Source organism: Balaenoptera physalus (genome assembly GCF_965194825.1).
Source record: "Balaenoptera physalus genome assembly, chromosome: 6".
NCBI classification, from domain to species: domain Eukaryota; kingdom Metazoa; phylum Chordata; class Mammalia; order Artiodactyla; family Balaenopteridae; genus Balaenoptera; species Balaenoptera physalus.
The window spans coordinates 80,941,506-80,960,755 of NC_138885.1; the positions used below are offsets into that span (position 1 = coordinate 80,941,506).

Consider the following 19,250-nt stretch of genomic DNA (forward strand, 5'->3'; position numbering starts at 1 on the left):
ATATTGATTTGACTAGTACCGAAATTAGTTTTGCGGTCTGTACTTTTCTAGAATTTATGAATTCTATGGTTATATGACACAGAATAAGTAGAGGATGGATAGTTATCTGATACTTTGAAGACTGTGCCCCAAACTAATGACCAATCAGAAAAATTCGGAAGAGAAACAAGACCAAAAACCTCTTCTCTATGTACTTATTTAATAATTTAGACCAAGTGCGTATTATCTTTAATTTATTCAGATAATGATCATTTTTTGCGACATTTTATGTGTTGTGCTGTAGTTGGAAGAATCACCTAATCTCTATAAAGCACCCATCAATAAATTTATTTTAGTTATATAAGCAACTTCAAATATATATGCACTATTTGCATTCTTATTAATATGCTCTTTTCCCCTCCTAGGGCCCTCCTGGGAGTAATGGTAGTCCTGGTGGTAAAGGTGAAATGGTAAGATGCCCCCACCACTCACCCGCATTCAGCCATACACATATTATTGGCTTCCTCTGCATTTTGCAGGACAATACATTTAAGTTAGCTATTTAGAAAAGAAAGTTCAAGTTTGCCTAATGTTAACGTTCTTGGATTGTTTCTAGGGTCCTGCTGGCATTCCTGGGGCTCCTGGACTGATAGGAGCCCGCGGTCCTCCAGGACCCTCTGGTACCAATGGTGCTCCCGGGCAGCGAGGTGCTGCAGTAAGTTGTCTATTTTTCCTTTATTGTCTGAAAGGTGTGGTTTATTTCTCACAGTAAAAAAAGAAATAGCAGGCTCTTTGTTCTTGTTCCATTGAATTTATATTGATTTCACTCTGGTTTTATAATTGAATCAGGTGTGACTGGTGATTATTTTGTTAGTCTATTTTCCACGTTTTTAAACCAAGATTATGTCCCATTTAGGGTGAACCCGGTAAGAATGGGGCCAAAGGAGAGCCAGGACCACGTGGTGAACGCGTAAGTATCGCCCTAACAGATTTGATTATTTCTTAGAAATGTATACCATAATCAGGAAATAAACAGGTAAAAAATTTGCAGTGAAATTCAGTCATTATTTCTTTATTGACCTCCTTTCACAGGGGGAAGCTGGTTCTCCAGGCATTCCAGGACTTAAGGGTGAGGATGGCAAAGACGGTTCTCCTGGAGAACCCGGTGCGAACGGACTTCCCGGAGCTGCAGGAGAAAGGGTACGTTTCCCACGGGCATCGAAAAGGAAAACAATCATAGAACTTCATCTTCACTGTGAGGCAACCATGTTTGTTCTTAATTTGAGTAGTACTCAATCCCAAATATTGTTTTGAAGCATTTCACAGTATGAGAATTATGAAAAAGTTTTGGCACTTTAGACTTAAATATTTGCCTTTCACTATTTCAGGGTATGCCTGGATTCCGAGGACCTACTGGAGCAAATGGCCTTCCAGGAGAAAAGGTAGATAACTTTAGTTTTCGATGCTCAGGAATGCTGGTGCTACACATAGGTATATTCTTCTATACAGTTTCCCATTAATTAACACCTAACTATCCGAATGAAATATATTGGAGTTAAAAAAAATAATAATTCCCAATGTAAAACAATGGGAATTATTGCATTCCCTGCTCAGCCATTCTCTTAGCTTTGTAACTAACGTTATTTAACCTCTATGAGAATTCTTTAATTTATCTGTCAATTGGGAACTATTTATCTCAATATCATTGCAAGAATAAGCTAGACTAAAATGCCTGAAAGTTCTTTGGAAACTCTGAAGTGCAGTGCAAATCTGATTTCGTAACATCAAAGATATTTGATTTTATATGCACCAAACTATATTGCTAAGCCCACTAAATATTGCTTTCTTCAGCATGTGATGTTCATCGAAGTTGCCTTAAAATATTTCCGGTATGACAACCCAAGCTAATAGGTAACGGTGATTTACACTGAGCATGCCAGCAACACCCCACCTCTCTTTAAGGGACCAAAAGAAGTTCTCTAGTTGCAACCTAAGTACTGTCAACGTCTAGGTCAATGAAGGCTCTTTTACATACATGTTGATTTATTTCATCACGTAGGGTCCCCCCGGGGAGCGTGGTGGTCCAGGCCCTGCAGGGCCCAGAGGAGTTGCTGGAGAACCTGGCCGAGACGGCCTCCCTGGAGGTCCAGGATTGAGGGTAAAGAGGAACACTTGTTTGATTGACACTGTCATTTACTAAGAAGAAAAGCAAATGAAGAACGTTCAAAAATAACTTAAATCAGACTATACATTTTGTAGGCTCAAAACAAAACAAAATTCTTTTAAGAAAACTTAAGCTAGTATAGATTGAAGAACAGAAAATAGAATGCTTGACGAAGATATTTACAGACAGAAAAACGTGTGCAAATATGAAGCTACATATGTCAGTGGAAAGCTCAAAATTTTACAGATAGGTGCTTTTAGTTTTTTTTTAATTATCATTTTAAAATCAGCCGACTGACTGAATTCTTCAATTTAGGGTATGCCCGGTAGTCCTGGAGGACCAGGCAGCGATGGGAAACCAGGGCCTCCCGTAAGTACATTTTTAACATCTCATTTTACAAGTCCAGAGACTAATGAAATGCACAGTTTGAACTAGGCTTGATATATATTGTATAGCCTTGGTATGTACATTGTATATTTTGATCAGATTTTTATGAAACCTCTATTAATATAATTTTTTCTCATTAGGGAAGTCAAGGAGAAAGTGGTCGACCAGGTCCTCCAGGCTCACCTGGTTCCCGAGGTCAGCCTGGTGTCATGGGTTTCCCTGGTCCTAAAGGAAATGATGTGAGTTCCTTCCTTCATTTCTTCAATAAATATTTGACAAAAGGTCTTTTACTTTCTATATGGGAGTGCAGATGGCCAAAAATTGATCTCCACTTCAAAGCACAGAAGAGTATATGAAAATCAAAATACCATGTGAGAAGGGAGCTAAAGTATTTTTTCTGGAGTTCTGGGCAAAGAGTGGAACATTTATGGAAACCTAGCTCTCGAAAGTAGTTTTCGGTTGTGGATGTATGCATGTGTGTGTAGGGGGCAGATCAAAAACATGAGAGAATGCTATAATGAATAATTTCCTTTTGAGAATAAGTAAATACTGGCTACTTCTTTAGGGTGCTCCTGGAAAGAATGGAGAACGTGGTAGTCCTGGAGGTCCTGGCCCTCAGGTATGTAGCTTTCATCCACTCATTTCCAGTCTTCTAGTAGAAGCATTTCTCTCCAACTCTATGACTTCTATTATCTTTATCTCTGCTTCCATAACTGTTTTTTTTTTTCAGGGCCCTGCTGGAAAGAATGGTGAGACTGGACCTCAGGGTCCCCCAGGACCTACCGTAAGTTTACTCACATAAATTGGAAATGGAAGTGGATGGGACTGGGGCCAAGGGAAGACTTTGGGTATTACACAATCTCTGACACTATATCATTATAGTTCACCAAAGCAATTACAAAGCTTGTTTAGTTAGTTAGCTAAATACTAATATTGAGTAAAGTTGATGTTGTACATGTCTCCCTTGCATCACTTCCACAAGCCAGACTCTGCCCCCCTTTACACCATTAATTTTTTAATTAAGCAACTGGCCTGATGAAATGAAAACTGTGTGAACTAAATATGAAAGGATATCTTATAATGAAGCATCTCAATATTTTTTTGTACATAGGGACCAGGTGGTGACAAAGGAGACACAGGACCCCCTGGTCCACAAGGATTACAAGTAAGAATTTGTTACTTAAATGTCATTGGGCACCTACTTTTATCAGTACTTTCCTTTGATAGTTTTATTTGTTGAGTTAATCAGCTGTTCAGTATCCTTGTGACACTAAAAGATTATAATGCATCTTAAGCTTAAAATGTGCGGATCTGACTTCTACCTTGAAATAAAACAATAGGCAATGTTAATAGGCATAACTTCCATGCCTATTCTAGAATGAGTGCATTAATAATTTTTTAAATAAAATAAAGTTCACATAATTCTATATGCTTATACTTATTTTTATTGTAATTTAAATGTATATAGCTAAATTCATCTCACCACACTCATCAATTCATTTTTATATACAGCAACAGAAAGAATTGAAGGAGATGAACATAGGTTTGTAAGATATGATTATCATCTCTCTATCGTTGGATTTTGAGAGCTACATATTTTTTACACTTAAAAAGACTGCTAAAACCATTTTTGAATACTTTGCAGAAACATACTTACATGAGAGAAGCTTTTCTGTAAGCAATGTTTGAAGTGATTACACAATACAAATATGATTCCTTGTAGGGCTTGCCTGGAACGAGTGGTCCTCCAGGAGAAAATGGAAAACCTGGTGAACCTGTAAGTTGCTTGCCATTTTTTCAAAACTTAGAAACCAAAAGAATAAATATTAATCATTTATAAATTATTAACTTTTGCATTTTCATGCCATGGTATCTGGGCTTTAACAATTAGTTTTGAAATATTCATTAACAAAACAAAGAAAAATTATTCAGTCATAACTATTCCATGGAAAGTTTGAATTTTACCATAAAATAAAAGGAACTAAAGGAAGAGTACACAGCTCAAGATTGGACAAATTATACAGTATGCAAGTCAAGTGTGTATTTTGCTTATACTTATATAATGTATATTCTGATAGAGGCCTAATCATGCAATGCCAATCTCCTAGGGCCCAAAGGGTGAGGTTGGTGCACCTGGAACTCCAGGAGGCAAGGTAAATATTTCCATTTATTTTCTCATTTCTTCAGCATGTTATAGAGCAGTTGATTAGTGACACGTTTTTAGTACAGCAAACCAAAATATTCCTTTCTTTAGAAGCACGACATTGCAAATGTTTGGTGAATACACTTAGGGTAACCCGAGACATTTCCAATACATTAAATTTGCATCATCTGGAAAATGAAATTTTCTGACATGAATAAACACTGTAGAGTCAACTATGGACCTGAAATTTCAAAAGAAAACTTTTCTGGTGCATTGGCTCTCTATAGAAAAACTGTTTTGGTAGAAGAAGTTTAAAAATTTGCCCTTGTGGTAAAATGATAATAATAGTGTCAAAGCTAGCTCATCAGACCAGCTATCCAAGTTTCCTTGTTTAGATTAACTAATTTTGTGTTTCTGTTTGTCACTCAGTTGATCAAATGTCTTTTATAATTATAAAAATTTCTAAATTTTTCAAAAATGTAAGTTAAGAACCTTGTGGTCTATATCAAAACAATACAATTTAGGGTGTTTTTGCTTTGTTTTTAGCCTTGGTTTTCCTAACAGGGTTATTCCATTTTCCTACTACAGGGTGATTCTGGTGCCCCCGGTGAACGTGGACTTACTGGACCTGCAGGGCCCCCTGGGCCTAGAGGGGGAACTGGCCCCCCTGGTTCCGAAGGAGGAAAGGTAACTCCACATAATTCAATTCACCTAGATTTTACAAAATGCATTTCATGTCTTTCCTGTGATTTACTATTTCTCCTTTAATTTCAGGGCGCTGCTGGTTCCCCTGGGCCACCTGGTAATGCTGGTTCACCTGGTCTGCAAGGAATGCCTGGAGAAAGAGGGGGTCCTGGAGGCCCTGGTCCAAAAGGTGACAAGGTACCAACTTATTCTCTGTTAATTATGTAATAAAGCCAACTTTGTTGGTTAAAGGAAGGCAACATTTCTGGAAAATAATCTATTTTCAAAATTAATATTATCATTTTATTTATTTTTAGATTTTTTTTTATTGGAGTAAAATTGCTTTACAATGTTGTGTTAGTTTCTGCTGTACAATGAAGTGAATCAGCTTTATGTATACCTTTAACCCCTCCCTCCTGGACCTCCCTCCCACCCCACCCCCATCTAGTAAGTGTAATTTGAGATGGATTTCTAAAGCAACTTTCAAAGCAGAACACCTACTATACATTGCAGCTAATCTTGAGGGTTTCTCCTCTTCTTGGCATGTTTTCAGTGAAGATACCGCTAATCTGATGACACTGGCTTTTATTTGACAGGGTGAGCCCGGCAGTTCAGGTGTCGATGGTGCTCCAGGGAAAGATGGTCCAAGGGTGAGTACTTGAATTGGGGAGAAACAGAATTTATCTGTATGTGATATGGAGTAGTCCCTCACCTCAACTTCTATTTTTTCCAAAAACTCCTCATGATAAGTTAGACCATACTTTGCCACCTTCTGGGTATTAAGAAGACCCAAATGACATGATTGTTAAAATTCCTGATTTCTATCACTAATAGTTCAACAGTGACCTAAGAATGGAAAAAATCTCAGAAGTATGATAAATGTTATAAGCTGAAGTCATAATAAGTCACTAAAATTCAAGATAATCAATACTGCTGATGAGGGAACTTTTTGATTTTAAAAAACATTGAAATTCCATGGTACATTCATACCATGGAATATTACTTAGCAATAAAAAGTTGATACATGCAACAACTTATACAAACACCAAGGACATCATGCTGAGTGACAAAAGTCAATCTCAAAAGGACGTACTGCATGATTCCATTCATGTAACATTTGTGAAATAATGTAATTATATAGAACAGCTTTATGGTTGCCAGAATTGAGGAATAAGGGAGAGGGAGATGGGTGTAACTATAAAGAGGTGACATGAGGGAGTCTTTTATGATGATTGTACCTTTGAATATCTTGAATATGGTGGTGGTCATGCGAGGCTACACATAATAAAATGTCATAAGGCTACATACACACACACACACACACACACACACACAAATGAGTGCATGCATAACTGGTGCGAACTGAATAAGCTCTATGGGTTGTACCAATGTCAATTGCTTTGTTTTGATACTATACCATAGTTGTGTAAGATGTAATCCTGAAGGAGGCTGGGAGAAAGATGCACAGGATTCTCCTGTATATTTCTTTGCAAACTTCTGTGAATCTATATAACTATTTCAAAATAAAAATGGAAAGAAAAACACATTACAATCAATTCTATTCGCATTAGTAAACACCTAGATATGACTGCAGCAAATAAACATGATAACTAAGCCATTAGATAGACATTATCTTCACTGTAGTTGCCTTAAACAAATTCATAAATGCTTCATTTTTAACAGACTAGATGAGTAAGCCATCATAAAATTTTTTTAATCTAATATTTTATTTATGTAATATAAGTAAAACTTTAATATTTGAAAACTTTAATATGTGTAACAATACTTTAAGTGGTTAAATGAAATATTTTGAATTATCATACAATTGAATAAGGCAATGCACTTTAATTCTAAAAGATACGACTGTGAAATCTTACATCACATCTTATTTATCTTCTGCAATAGAAAGAAAAAATGAATCTATAAATTGCCACTGAATTATATAATCCATGAAATCTTATATTTACTAAACTCTGCAGTATTTACACACTGAGTGAAGAGCATATCATTCAAGCCATCAAAGCAATCATATTATCTAGTTTATTAGATGAACAGTATGTCCTTATATATGCTCTTTGATTAATAAGGAAAATGATGCTTTTTATCTTCGAAATTAAAGTATATTTCTATTTTCTTTAGGGTCCTACTGGTCCTATTGGTCCCCCTGGCCCAGCTGGTCAGCCTGGAGATAAGGTAACACTTGACACTATTTAGAAACAGAAAATGTCTTTTGTCGTCATTGTTGTTTGGATGCAGGGCAATATAAATTATTTTTCTCGTTTTTAAGGGTGAAAGTGGTGCCCCTGGACTTCCGGGTATAGCTGGTCCTCGTGGTGGCCCTGTAAGTGTTTAAGACATTTCAACATAATTTTAACCCCATACAGGCAGCAGCTACCTGTGCTTCCCTCTTTAGCAATTCTGCTTCTGGCCCTGAGTCTCAATGATGGGATACTGTCTTTAGGCAACATATGACATGCAAGGAAAGGTTAAAGTCCTTAAATCTAAAATTCACAAGAGACCATTTCAAATCTTGCCATCTTTCCTAAATAATTCTGGAAAAAATATAAAAATTGCACAAGTAATATGCATTTGTAAATGAGTAGTTCTTAAAGCTATAGGATCTTTGCCTGAGCCTCCTTCTAGATCTAAAATTCTCTACCTTCAGGGTTTGCAGACTCAGGAGAGATACTTAGTAAATGTTTTTAATTAATTAATTTAATGATTGATTTCTCAAAACTTTTACCATATTTTTATTTTTTTAAATCCTTACATTTTTAGAAGTTATACAAGTAAGTGTTTTAAACACTTCAAAATTCTCAAATTATTTTCCTTGCAAATAATATCACAGTCAGAAGCAGAAGGAATCAATGGTTCTGGTGTTGTCTACTTTGAATTTTATTGAGAAATGGAAAAGTCTTCAGAGGTTAAGCTACGTTAGTTAGCTTTGCACACTAATACTATCTTTTCTTAGCTTAAAGGAAAGATAAGATGATACAGAGGATGACGTGTGATCCCAATGGGAAGATGTCTTCACTGTGACTAATGAGTATATTTTCACTTAAGGGTGAGAGAGGTGAACATGGGCCACCAGGACCTGCCGGCTTTCCTGGTGCTCCTGTAAGTATGAACATTAAAACATACATATCACACAGCCCAGCATCACTATCTCGCTGAAAAATAGCAGAAGTATAAGTCAAGTCTGAATTCTAATCTATCTCAACCACTCATTCCTTATGGGGTTTCATTTATCCACCTCCTTTTTTTTTTTTTACACATTATCTCTATTCTTACTGTTTAAAAGATGGAGATAAAAACACCTGGCCTGTCTTTATGCCAGGTTAATGAGGCTAACATGATCCCCTAGACTTAAAGCACTCTGAAAATTTGAAAGGTTCTTCCATTATTAGATGGTACTAATTAAAATTTGCTCTAAGCCCCATCTTTCTCAAATGCATTCACTGGTGATTGTTTTGAGATGCACAATCCTCGGAGAGAGGTTCTCCTTTATGACAAAGAATGTACATCTTACCACTTTCTTGATAATTTTCTTTTATCATAGAAACTCTTTTTGGGGGGGCCACATAATGGGGCATGCGGGATCTTAGTTCCCCAACCAGTGGAAGCTCGGAGTCTTAACCACTGGACCACCAGGGAAGTCCCTGTCATGGAAACATTTTCATTGTCTTTGTTTCTTCCATGTCTTCAAAGACTCTTCTCTTCCAATTTTATTTCAATAGCTCTCCACCTGAAGAATTCTATTTTCTGAAGGAAAATAAGGACAAGCCCATTGTATTGTGAAAGATGTAAGCTCACGGGCTGTTTTTGTTTCTGAATGCAGGGCCAGAACGGTGAGCCTGGTGGTAAAGGTGAAAGAGGTGCTCCTGGTGAGAAAGGTGAAGGAGGCCCTCCTGGAGTCGCAGGGCCCCCCGGAAGTGCTGGGCCTTCCGTAAGTATTTCTCTTTCTCTAAGCCTTCTAATGGAAAGCACTTAGGTTTGTCGATACTTCAATATTTCATACTGAGAGAGCTTGTCATGGTGACAAGGGTACAGTTTTCCTAGGAATACAGTTCTGAGTTTGACGCTTGACTCCAACAATCTAGATATGACCTCAGTCAAGTTATTTTAATGTCCTCATAGAGTTACTGGTTTTGTTTTTGTTTTTCTTGATGTAGCTTCTCATTTCTGTAGTAATGTTTTTCCCCCAGTTCTACTGAGATATAATTGACATATAACATTGTATTGTATAAGTTTAAGATGTACAACATAATGATTGTATGTATTACAAGATGATTATCATGATAAGTAGAGTTACTGACTTTCAAAGGCTTAATGCTTTTCCCAAATTTTGATTTTGGTGCTATTCTTATAAACCATTTCCATCTCCCTTCCATATAGGGTTCCCCTGGTCCCCCAGGTGTCAAAGGCGAACGTGGCAGTCCTGGTGGTCCTGTAAGTAATGATCCTCTTAACTATTATTGAAAAGCATTAAGTAATATCAATCTGTATAAAAACTGCTTTGAAAGCACTAGATTCCTAAAGAGAGTATAAAATTATAATCACTCATTCATATGTGAGTTATATGTACATTCCAAGAGGAAAAAACAAACCATAAGTGATCCCAGAGTAGAATGCAGGTCCTACCACATTTCTTACAATTTATATTTGTTTTTAGTGGTTAATTATTTGTTTTCCTTGATTTTTGACATCAAAAATATATTTATAATTTCACAGGGTGCTGCTGGCTTCCCTGGTGGTCGTGGTCTTCCTGGTCCTCCTGGCAATAATGTAAGAACCTTTTAAAGTATTTTTTAACCATATATTCCATAAAGAGCATTCATATATACATAGGGTGAGAAAATTATCCATTGCTACTTCTCTTTGTATTAAACCCCATATAAAATTATTTGAATGTAGGTAAAAGAGGGGAAAAAAATTACTTGTTCATTATAAAATATTCAAATTTCAAACATTTCTTTGTAGGGTAACCCAGGCCCCCCAGGCCCCAGTGGTCCTCCAGGCAAAGATGGCCCCACAGGTCCATCTGGTAGTAATGGTGCTCCTGGCAGCCCTGGGGTGTCTGGACCAAAGGGTGATGCTGGCCAGCCGGGTGAGAAGGGACCACCTGGCTCCCAGGGCCCTCCGGTGAGTGGTTTCTTTGCTCTATTGATTGACAGTAGTTTTATTTTCAATCACAAATCCAACAGAGGAAAACATAGTCACATAAATAATAACTAAGATTTCATTATCTGTCACAACAGGGAGCTCCAGGCCCACTGGGACTTGCAGGGATTGCTGGAGCACGAGGTCTTGCAGGCCCACCAGGCATTCCAGGTATTAGGGGCAGCCCCGGCCCACAGGGCCTCAAGGTGAGTATAGCTATCTTTCACTGGACTCTTGCTTCCTTTGATAGTCTTCAGACATCACATAAACATAGCAAGTATGTAATGATCAAGTTTTCCTGTAATTAGATGCAAATTCTTGATATTTTCAAATTTTCAGGAAGCATGCATATTACTAAAAGTCTCTGGAACACAAAAACAATGCACATAATAGACTGGCCTTGAACATCAAAACAAATAGATTGATATCACCGAAAAATATCTTGTCATCTCAAATACCTGTTAGGAAACTTGTCAGCATTCTTCAGTCTGCTGACTGTCAGTCTTGAAGCAGGAAATAATGTCAGGTTATAGACCTATGAAAGCCTTTAATTGCTACCAATTATCCATCAACTCAGTTCATTTTATACTCCTGACTTTCTTTCACTGATATTACTATAACATCCTAGTGCTTAACGTCTTAAATATTTATTTAGCAAATAGGGTAATAAAATCGTATTTTATTAGGACACACCTTTTTTCACTTTGAGCACCTCTTTAAACTAAATGTCATATACGATTGTAGTGAAATTACAATATAATATTTAAGTCTAGTCAATTTATATGAACATTTCCAATAAATGTATGTATTCTTTAAATAGAGCCAAATGTTCAATATAACCTAATTCTACTGGGTACCATAAACCTATAGCTTCATGATGGCTCATCATTATATTTTTCTTACAATAGCCATGTCTATTTATGTACCTCATATTAGGATGTATTCTAATATGAGACTCAATGTAATTACTCAACCTTTTGGTATCCAGGTTCACTGGGCAAGTTAGAAAAGACAAGAAGCTTGCTTCCCCAAAGCTTTTCCCCTATGGCAGGGATAGTTTTAGGAACAAATTCTATAGAAATTGGGAAATAAAGACAGCTGATAATATCACATTAATTGATTTCTTAGGTTAAAACACAAATTTATTTTATTCTTTTGTACACAGGGTGAAAATGGGAAACCAGGAGCTAGTGGTCTCAATGGAGAACGTGGTCCTCCTGGAGCCCAGGGTCTTCCTGGTCTGGCTGGTGCAGCTGGTGAACCTGGAAGAGATGTAAGTACTGGTTCTTAGAAAATACACAACAAGCCGGGTAGTATTTGATAATTTATTTAAGCAAGGGTCAAATTGGGCCCTACTTTGGGTCTAAAAGTATAAATATTGCCACAAGCCAAAGTTCTCCTTCTTTCTCTAGTAGTAGATATTCTTTCTATTACAACTTAGAATAGCCTTAAATGTTCATGTTCTTTAGTATTTACCCAATGAATGATCATTAATGGAAAAGAATATGATCTTTAGCTAAATAAGAAAAAAGTTGGGGATAGGGAGAGCCCCAATTTACAACATTCCTTCTGGGTAAAAATATTCTGCATGTTATCTGTGATTAGTCTTTCCTTAAATTGTAGATTTCCATTATCAGCTTAAATTACGGTGTGTCAAGATGTTATTTATTATTTCTCCCCCAAGGCTCCTTTTTAGACTTTTTTTCCTAGTCACTTCTTGCTCTCTCACCCTGTGAAACTTTAGCACCATAGATATACTGCATATCTGTTTAGGTATTGTCACTCCTTGCAGGGCCACACCCATTGTCATATCTAAGATTTTTCACTCCCAAGAACCAATTTTATCCTCTTTAGGATGATATTTTTCCCATTGAGAATGCATGGCTTAGACGGTATTTAAAAGACGGTATTTAAATGGTTCCAAAGAATTTGATTTCATTTCTTCCTCTTTTTTTTTTCTTTAATCAGGGAAACCCTGGATCAGATGGTCTGCCAGGCCGAGATGGATCTCCTGGTAGCAAGGTATAACAGGCACATGTACAATAGGTTTGTGTAATTAAAACAATAGCTGCTGATCAGATCGATTTTGGAACTGTGAACTTGTCCACAGGGTGACCGTGGTGAAAATGGCTCTCCTGGCCCCCCTGGTGCTCCTGGTCATCCAGGCCCGCCTGGCCCTGTCGGTGCAGCTGGAAAGAGTGGTGACAGAGGAGAAACTGTGAGTTCTCATGAACTTCATCTTTCCCTACTTATCTATTTTCATCAATAAGGAGCTCAGTAGGTAGAAAATAGAATGTCATATCTGCCAACCAAAAGATCTACTCTCAATTGTTTCACAGTTTTGTATGCTAGTCAGTCCTTAGGCAACTGTGGTAATAAAGATATATGAGAATTTCTGGCAGTAGTCAATGAAGAATTCATTATTAAAATTCAAAATGGTATTAATCACGCCAAGTGTATATCCACTTGGTCAATATAAGGTTGAATTAACAGGGTTTTCTGAGCTTTCCTATTCAGACACCCTGGTAAAGCAGTAAACAGGTAAAGGATTTTTAAGGAGAAAATAATACTAACTTTCAATAATAGCAAACATATCATTATTCCCTCACAATGAAATTATTAACGTTTAAGTAAAACAAAACTGTATCAATAAATAAACACTTCCCTGTGCATGTTCATTTGTTTATTTTTATTTTAGGGCCCTGCTGGTCCTTCTGGTGCCCCAGGTCCTGTTGGTTCAAGAGGTCCTCCTGTAAGTCTTTTTTTTTTTTTTTTTAACTAGTTCTACAATGTAGGAAATATTCTATTTTCTGGCATGCTCAGCAAAAAAGGATGACTAAATACATAACTATGGAACCAAATTTAAACTTTCCTTTGATGATATAGAAAGCAATTTAGGATCTAAAAGTTCCTTGGGGCTATGAGATTACACATCAATTATTGGGGCTCCATACAATTCTCAGTCCAAGATCAAAACAACCACAAGAACAATCTTTATCATTCCAAGTATGCAGTGTTTGTTGATGAGATTTCTAGCTTGTAAAATGTTATAAAATGGACTTAATTGTTATAAATCCTATTTTGTTTTTCCAATGTGTATGTGTGTATGACCTTAACTCGAAATGTGTTTGTGAAGGGTCCCCAAGGCCCACGTGGTGACAAAGGTGAAACGGGTGAACGTGGTACTAACGGCATCAAAGGACATCGCGGATTCCCTGGTAACCCAGGTGCCCCAGGTTCCCCGGTAAGTGTACCCATTTTGTTAGAAAATCCCCTCAGTGCATTTTAACTAATGAGATAGGCAAATCTTAGAGACCAATGATAGAAAAATGTTCATCTGTGAAAGTCTATGCTAAAAGAGATTAGAAATGGATTTGAGGGCTTATTTGAAATAGTAGTTGGCATGAGACAATGGGGATATTAAAGGAAAAGGAAATCATATTTTATCATGATCCCTATGTTTCTTGATCTGATCTTGAACATACAGTTTCCTAAGCCTTTTTAAAGTCTTCACTCATATTCACCTTCCTTTCCTTTCAGGGTCCCTCTGGTCACCAAGGTGCAGTCGGTAGTCCAGGACCTGCAGGCCCCAGAGTACGTACCACAGAAAGATATTGGAAGGTCCATATTTTAAAATGTTAGCACTGCAGGAAAATATTCTAGCATTGTGATATCATGATAATTTCTTAGGGACCTGTTGGACCCAGTGGGCCCCCTGGCAAAGATGGAACAAGTGGACACCCTGGTCCCATCGGACCACCAGGGCCTCGAGGTAACAGAGGCGAAAGAGGATCTGAGGTAAGATATCACTTATAAATATGTGTATTTAATTTGCTTTAATTTTCACATTTTCAGAAACACTTTACAATATTTTAAAACTGAGATAGTGAGTTAAACACAATGCAACTACCAAACCTAATTTAGGACCTGAACAATGGCTTTAAGACATTCTCCACCACATGAAGACTTTCTCATCACACTATAATGACAGGGAGAAAAAAACCTTTCTTACAGTTTATCAGGTAACAGTTATATCAGAATAAAGACATAGCCCAATTAATAAGATGAACTCTGCCAGAGCTGATCTCATATTAGAGATCTCACAATTATGATAATCTTAATGATTTACAAGTATAAAGTACATTCCACTTCTCAAACGGCTTCCATGTCTCCTGTTTTGCTACTGATATCATCATTCCTAATACATTCCTATCCCACACTTTTGGAGTAAACAGAAGAAAAGCTATTATCCCCACAAGTTACACAATTAAAACACAAATAAGTTAAGTGGTTAGCCCCAAAACACAAAGTTAGATTCCAAAGTTGGGATCAGAATCTAAGTTTCCTGATCATAACCCCTCTGTCATGGCAGCATTAGAATTGCTTACATCATTTATACAGAAGGAAACACAAGAGAGTAAAATGTGTGTTCCAACACCAATTCTTCTTACACACTGGAACACGCTAAGTGTCATAACAATGAATTATAGTTATAAATTGGTTAATATTTGATCACAAAACAACCCAAATAAACTTTTACTGAAACAATTACTATGACACAATATATCAATTGTTTGGAATGCATTTTGGGGGGCTAGCAACATATTTTTTTCAGTGGATACCGAACAAGTGCCCCTCAGTGATGTATGCTCTTACCCTTCCTAGGGCTCCCCAGGCCACCCAGGACAACCAGGCCCTCCTGGGCCCCCTGGTGCCCCTGGTCCATGCTGTGGTGGTGGGGTTTCTGCCATCGCTGGCATTGGAGGTGAAAAATCTGGGGGTTTTGCCCCATATTATGGAGATGAACCAATGGATTACAAAATCAACACCGACGAGATTATGACTTCACTCAAATCAGTCAATGGACAAATAGAAAGCCTCCTTAGTCCTGATGGTTCTCGTAAAAACCCTGCTCGGAACTGCAGAGACCTGAAATTCTGCCATCCTGAACTCAAGAGTGGTACGCTGGGGAATCTTTCACACTCATGGCAACAGGATAACAGAGAAAACTGCTTATATTAGAATTTAGGGGAAATGAAAATTTTACTGGGAATAGAAAACATTATATAGCAGAGACAGTACTTAAAGAATGTTAGTTGAATTGAAACTCCTTGATATTCTGAGTAAGACAACATGAATTTTGTAGGTGTACTTAAACTGTAATGTAAATTCAAAATATGCCAAACGTAGGAAAATCTAAAGACAGTTTTACAGAAATTTTAATACAAATTATAGTTTGGCATGTCTTTTCATATCATCACAAAGTTGTTTGAGTGATAAACAACGTATATCACTGTGTTTGTAATTTGATGCAGACATAATTTGTAATTTAATTATTGCAACATTTATTTATTGAAACAATTTTTACAATAAATCTAATTATCAATGTTTTCAAATTAAGAAGCAATCTAAAAGTTCCTCTATTCTGCTACACTATAAAAGTACAAATACATAAAATACAAATACATTAGCAGTCAACATTATGAATGCCTTACAAAATCATTTTGGTCCAAATCCCATTACTGGATATTATAACCAATTCCATTGTCCTTTTTGTGACTATTCAGGAGAATATTGGGTTGATCCTAACCAAGGTTGCAAGATGGACGCTATTAAAGTATACTGTAACATGGAAACTGGGGAAACGTGCATAAATGCCAGTCCTTTGACTATTCCACGTAAGAACTGGTGGACAAATTCTGCTGCTGAGAAGAAACATGTTTGGTTTGGAGAATCCATGGATGGTGGTTTTCAGGTAAGAAAAGATATACCATTTGTCTTTAACTAATCCATCTCTACTTACCTGACTGTTTTGTTCCTCCCATTTGTTCATCACAAAACAAATTTAGTTAATAAATAGAAAAGTGAAAAATTTTATATACTCAGGTAACTACTTTTATAACTTGTCTCTCAAAAGCTAAACTAGATTAAATTATTCTTTGTAAGTTACCAACTTTTCTTCAATTCTTAAGATCTTCTTTACTCTAGCATTGTATGTTATACATACAATAAAGACATAGTCATACATAAAATATATGAACAACTTATATTACAATGACCATACTACACTGCATGAATCCCTTATGTATAATTGCAGCTAAAATATTTGACCAGCCTTATTTGTTCCCTATCACAGTTTAGCTATGGCAATCCTGAACTTCCTGAAGATGTCCTCGATGTCCAGCTGGCATTCCTCCGACTTCTCTCCAGCCAGGCCTCCCAGAACATCACGTATCACTGCAAGAATAGCATTGCATACATGGATCATGCCAGTGGGAATGTGAAGAAAGCCTTGAGGCTGATGGGCTCAAATGAAGGCGAATTCAAGGCTGAAGGAAATGGCAAATTCACCTACTCAGTTCTGGAGGATGGTTGCACGGTAAGTAACAGCATTTTTATAAGCATGCATCATAATGAGCTTAGCATTTCTCATTTAATCATGCTACTTTGAAAAGAAGGAGTAAAAATAATGAGGGTGAACAAAAGATGGCATTTGGTGTGAGTTATATTGAATCTACTGATTCATTCCAGGGAAGGTTAAATCACACAAAAAATGAGCATACCTTCTCAACCTCCAGGTGAAAACCAGCTGATGTGAAAGCAATTGAAATTTAAATCCATGATATAAACTTTGCCAGATAATTTAGACAGTTACTATCCACTCTACATAATTGCCATCATACGGACTCAATCTAAAATCTCTTTTTAATTTTAAAGGTTAACTTTAAATCAATCATTTGTTATTATCATTTATGAACAGAAGGAGAATTCACTTCTAATATTAACAGATTCCAATGTGAGAGACCTATCCACTTCTTAGTAAACCAGCTCTATACCTGGTAACAATGACCAGAACCAAGGTTTCTGAGAATGGACTGGCCTGTGGCAATCTCCTTGTTGGGTTTACCCTGAAGCCCTATAAGGCTTTTGGTTAACAATATGGTTTATCAACTGGGAGGATTCTCACTTTGAACTGGAGCAGGTCTCAGATGTATGGAAGATAATGTACATGGCAAGTTGGCAACTCCCTTCAACAAAATTTTTTTTTTTTAACTTCGTCAAACACAGAAACTGTCTAAGTAATTGTAATGTCATGATCACTTACTTTTTTTTTTTTTTTTTTTTTTGCTCTTTTTTACAGAAACACACTGGGGAATGGGGCAAAACAGTCTTCGAATATCGAACACGCAAGGCCGTCAGACTACCTATTGTAGATATTGCACCCTTCGATATTGGTGGTCCTGATCAAGAATTTGGTGTGGACGTTGGCCCTGTTTGCTTTTTATAAACCAAACTCTATCTGAAATCCCAGCAAAAAGTTTCACACTCCATATGTGTTCCTCTTGTTCTAATCTTGTCAACCAGTACAAGTGACCAACTAAGTTCAAGTTATTTATTTCCAAAATTTTTGGAAAAAGTGTAATTTGACCAAAAAAGAATACTTTTTTTTTTTTTTTTTTTTTTTTTTTGCTGTTACACCAAATACAGTTCAAATGCTTTTTGTTCTATTTTTTTACCAATTCCAATTTCAAAATGTCTCAGTGGTGCTATAATAAATAAACTTCAACACTCTTCTAATAACACTGTGTTACATTCTTTGAATCCTAGCCCATTTGCAGAGCAATGACAGTGCTTACCACCAAAAGATAACCTTTCTTCTGAAATAGTCAAACATGAAATTAGAAAAGACCTTCCTGTTTCAACTACCTCAACCTGGTCAGAAACACAGATGAATTCTATAAGCCCCATAAGATGAAAAAAATTGTATAAAATACCAAAACTTATAAATTTCACTGATTAAGTTCCTAAAATATTGGTTAAAAGAAAAAGAGTAGAGTGTAGTACAAGAATTTAAAGAAATATTTTTGAAGCCATAATTATTTTAATCTTGAATATCAACTGCTTTTAAAGGTGCTTTTCCTTTTTCTTGTCATTGCTGGTCAAGATTACCAATATTTGGCAAGGCTTTAAAGACACATGTTCTGGTGCTAATGTACTTTCACTTTTAAAACTCTAGGTCAGAATTGTTGCCTTACGTTCAAAACACAGATGCACACCATCTGTACATGTCTCCGGTCAAAAAGATTTCCTGGTGTGTCACTGCCGGGGACTCTTTCTCTGCAACCTGTAAAAGTCAACAACAAAAACAAAAAACAAATTTTGGGGCTGCTTTTGTCACAATAACAGAGAATGTGTTGAAATTAAACTTTGTAAGCTTGTATGTGGTTGTTGATCTTTTTTTTCTTACAGACACTCATAATAAAATATCATAATAAACATTCCTGGTTTTTGTCAACTTTTCATAGATTTAAAAAATGCAAGTTTACAATCTAGTGATTTTTCTTGAAAAAAGCATATTGAATCCTAGCTCTCTGGCTTAATAATGCAATGACTTTCAGGAATATGAGATGATATAACTCATGCTGGGAACAGAGATAATGCGCAATGGGGAATCTTGCAGATTTTTAGATCATATTTAGTGGAACTCCTTGGGGCATATTGAAAACTGAGGGCTTCTATATGACACAATCCCTGGAAATAGTAACATAGTAAATTAGGGAGTCTCCAAAGTGGTAGTAATCAGGGAGGAAATTGCTGGTAATTTAGAAGGAAGTAAGCAGGGTCTGGCAAAACAGACATTAATATTAAGAACAGTTGCAAGCTTAGGCTTTTTCTACCACCTCTAAACACTGCCTCATTTCCCTCTTGAGTCAGCCCCTTCTCCATCAACAA

The 19,250-nt window shown here is 36.6% G+C and overlaps 1 protein-coding gene across 1 annotated transcript in view; it reads left to right on the forward strand.

The window, feature by feature from the left end:
• The window catches only part of COL3A1 (collagen type III alpha 1 chain), a 38,532-nt gene extending 19,736 nt beyond the window's left edge, over window positions 1–18,796 (forward strand). Inside the window, exons 17-51 of the mRNA XM_082466960.1 lie at window positions 405–449; window positions 596–694; window positions 896–949; window positions 1,072–1,179; window positions 1,368–1,421; window positions 2,039–2,137; window positions 2,459–2,512; window positions 2,671–2,769; window positions 3,096–3,149; window positions 3,261–3,314; window positions 3,642–3,695; window positions 4,254–4,307; window positions 4,639–4,683; window positions 5,262–5,360; window positions 5,448–5,555; window positions 5,954–6,007; window positions 7,497–7,550; window positions 7,645–7,698; window positions 8,421–8,474; window positions 9,196–9,303; window positions 9,753–9,806; window positions 10,089–10,142; window positions 10,338–10,499; window positions 10,616–10,723; window positions 11,683–11,790; window positions 12,486–12,539; window positions 12,628–12,735; window positions 13,216–13,269; window positions 13,654–13,761; window positions 14,058–14,111; window positions 14,208–14,315; window positions 15,183–15,477; window positions 16,085–16,272; window positions 16,654–16,896; window positions 17,659–18,796. Coding sequence (XP_082323086.1) covers window positions 405–449; window positions 596–694; window positions 896–949; window positions 1,072–1,179; window positions 1,368–1,421; window positions 2,039–2,137; window positions 2,459–2,512; window positions 2,671–2,769; window positions 3,096–3,149; window positions 3,261–3,314; window positions 3,642–3,695; window positions 4,254–4,307; window positions 4,639–4,683; window positions 5,262–5,360; window positions 5,448–5,555; window positions 5,954–6,007; window positions 7,497–7,550; window positions 7,645–7,698; window positions 8,421–8,474; window positions 9,196–9,303; window positions 9,753–9,806; window positions 10,089–10,142; window positions 10,338–10,499; window positions 10,616–10,723; window positions 11,683–11,790; window positions 12,486–12,539; window positions 12,628–12,735; window positions 13,216–13,269; window positions 13,654–13,761; window positions 14,058–14,111; window positions 14,208–14,315; window positions 15,183–15,477; window positions 16,085–16,272; window positions 16,654–16,896; window positions 17,659–17,805 — 3,249 coding nt within the window. The 3' untranslated portion in view covers window positions 17,806–18,796. The remainder of the gene's footprint in view (window positions 1–404; window positions 450–595; window positions 695–895; window positions 950–1,071; window positions 1,180–1,367; window positions 1,422–2,038; window positions 2,138–2,458; window positions 2,513–2,670; window positions 2,770–3,095; window positions 3,150–3,260; window positions 3,315–3,641; window positions 3,696–4,253; window positions 4,308–4,638; window positions 4,684–5,261; window positions 5,361–5,447; window positions 5,556–5,953; window positions 6,008–7,496; window positions 7,551–7,644; window positions 7,699–8,420; window positions 8,475–9,195; window positions 9,304–9,752; window positions 9,807–10,088; window positions 10,143–10,337; window positions 10,500–10,615; window positions 10,724–11,682; window positions 11,791–12,485; window positions 12,540–12,627; window positions 12,736–13,215; window positions 13,270–13,653; window positions 13,762–14,057; window positions 14,112–14,207; window positions 14,316–15,182; window positions 15,478–16,084; window positions 16,273–16,653; window positions 16,897–17,658) is intronic.
• Window positions 18,797–19,250: the final 454 nt, after the last annotated feature.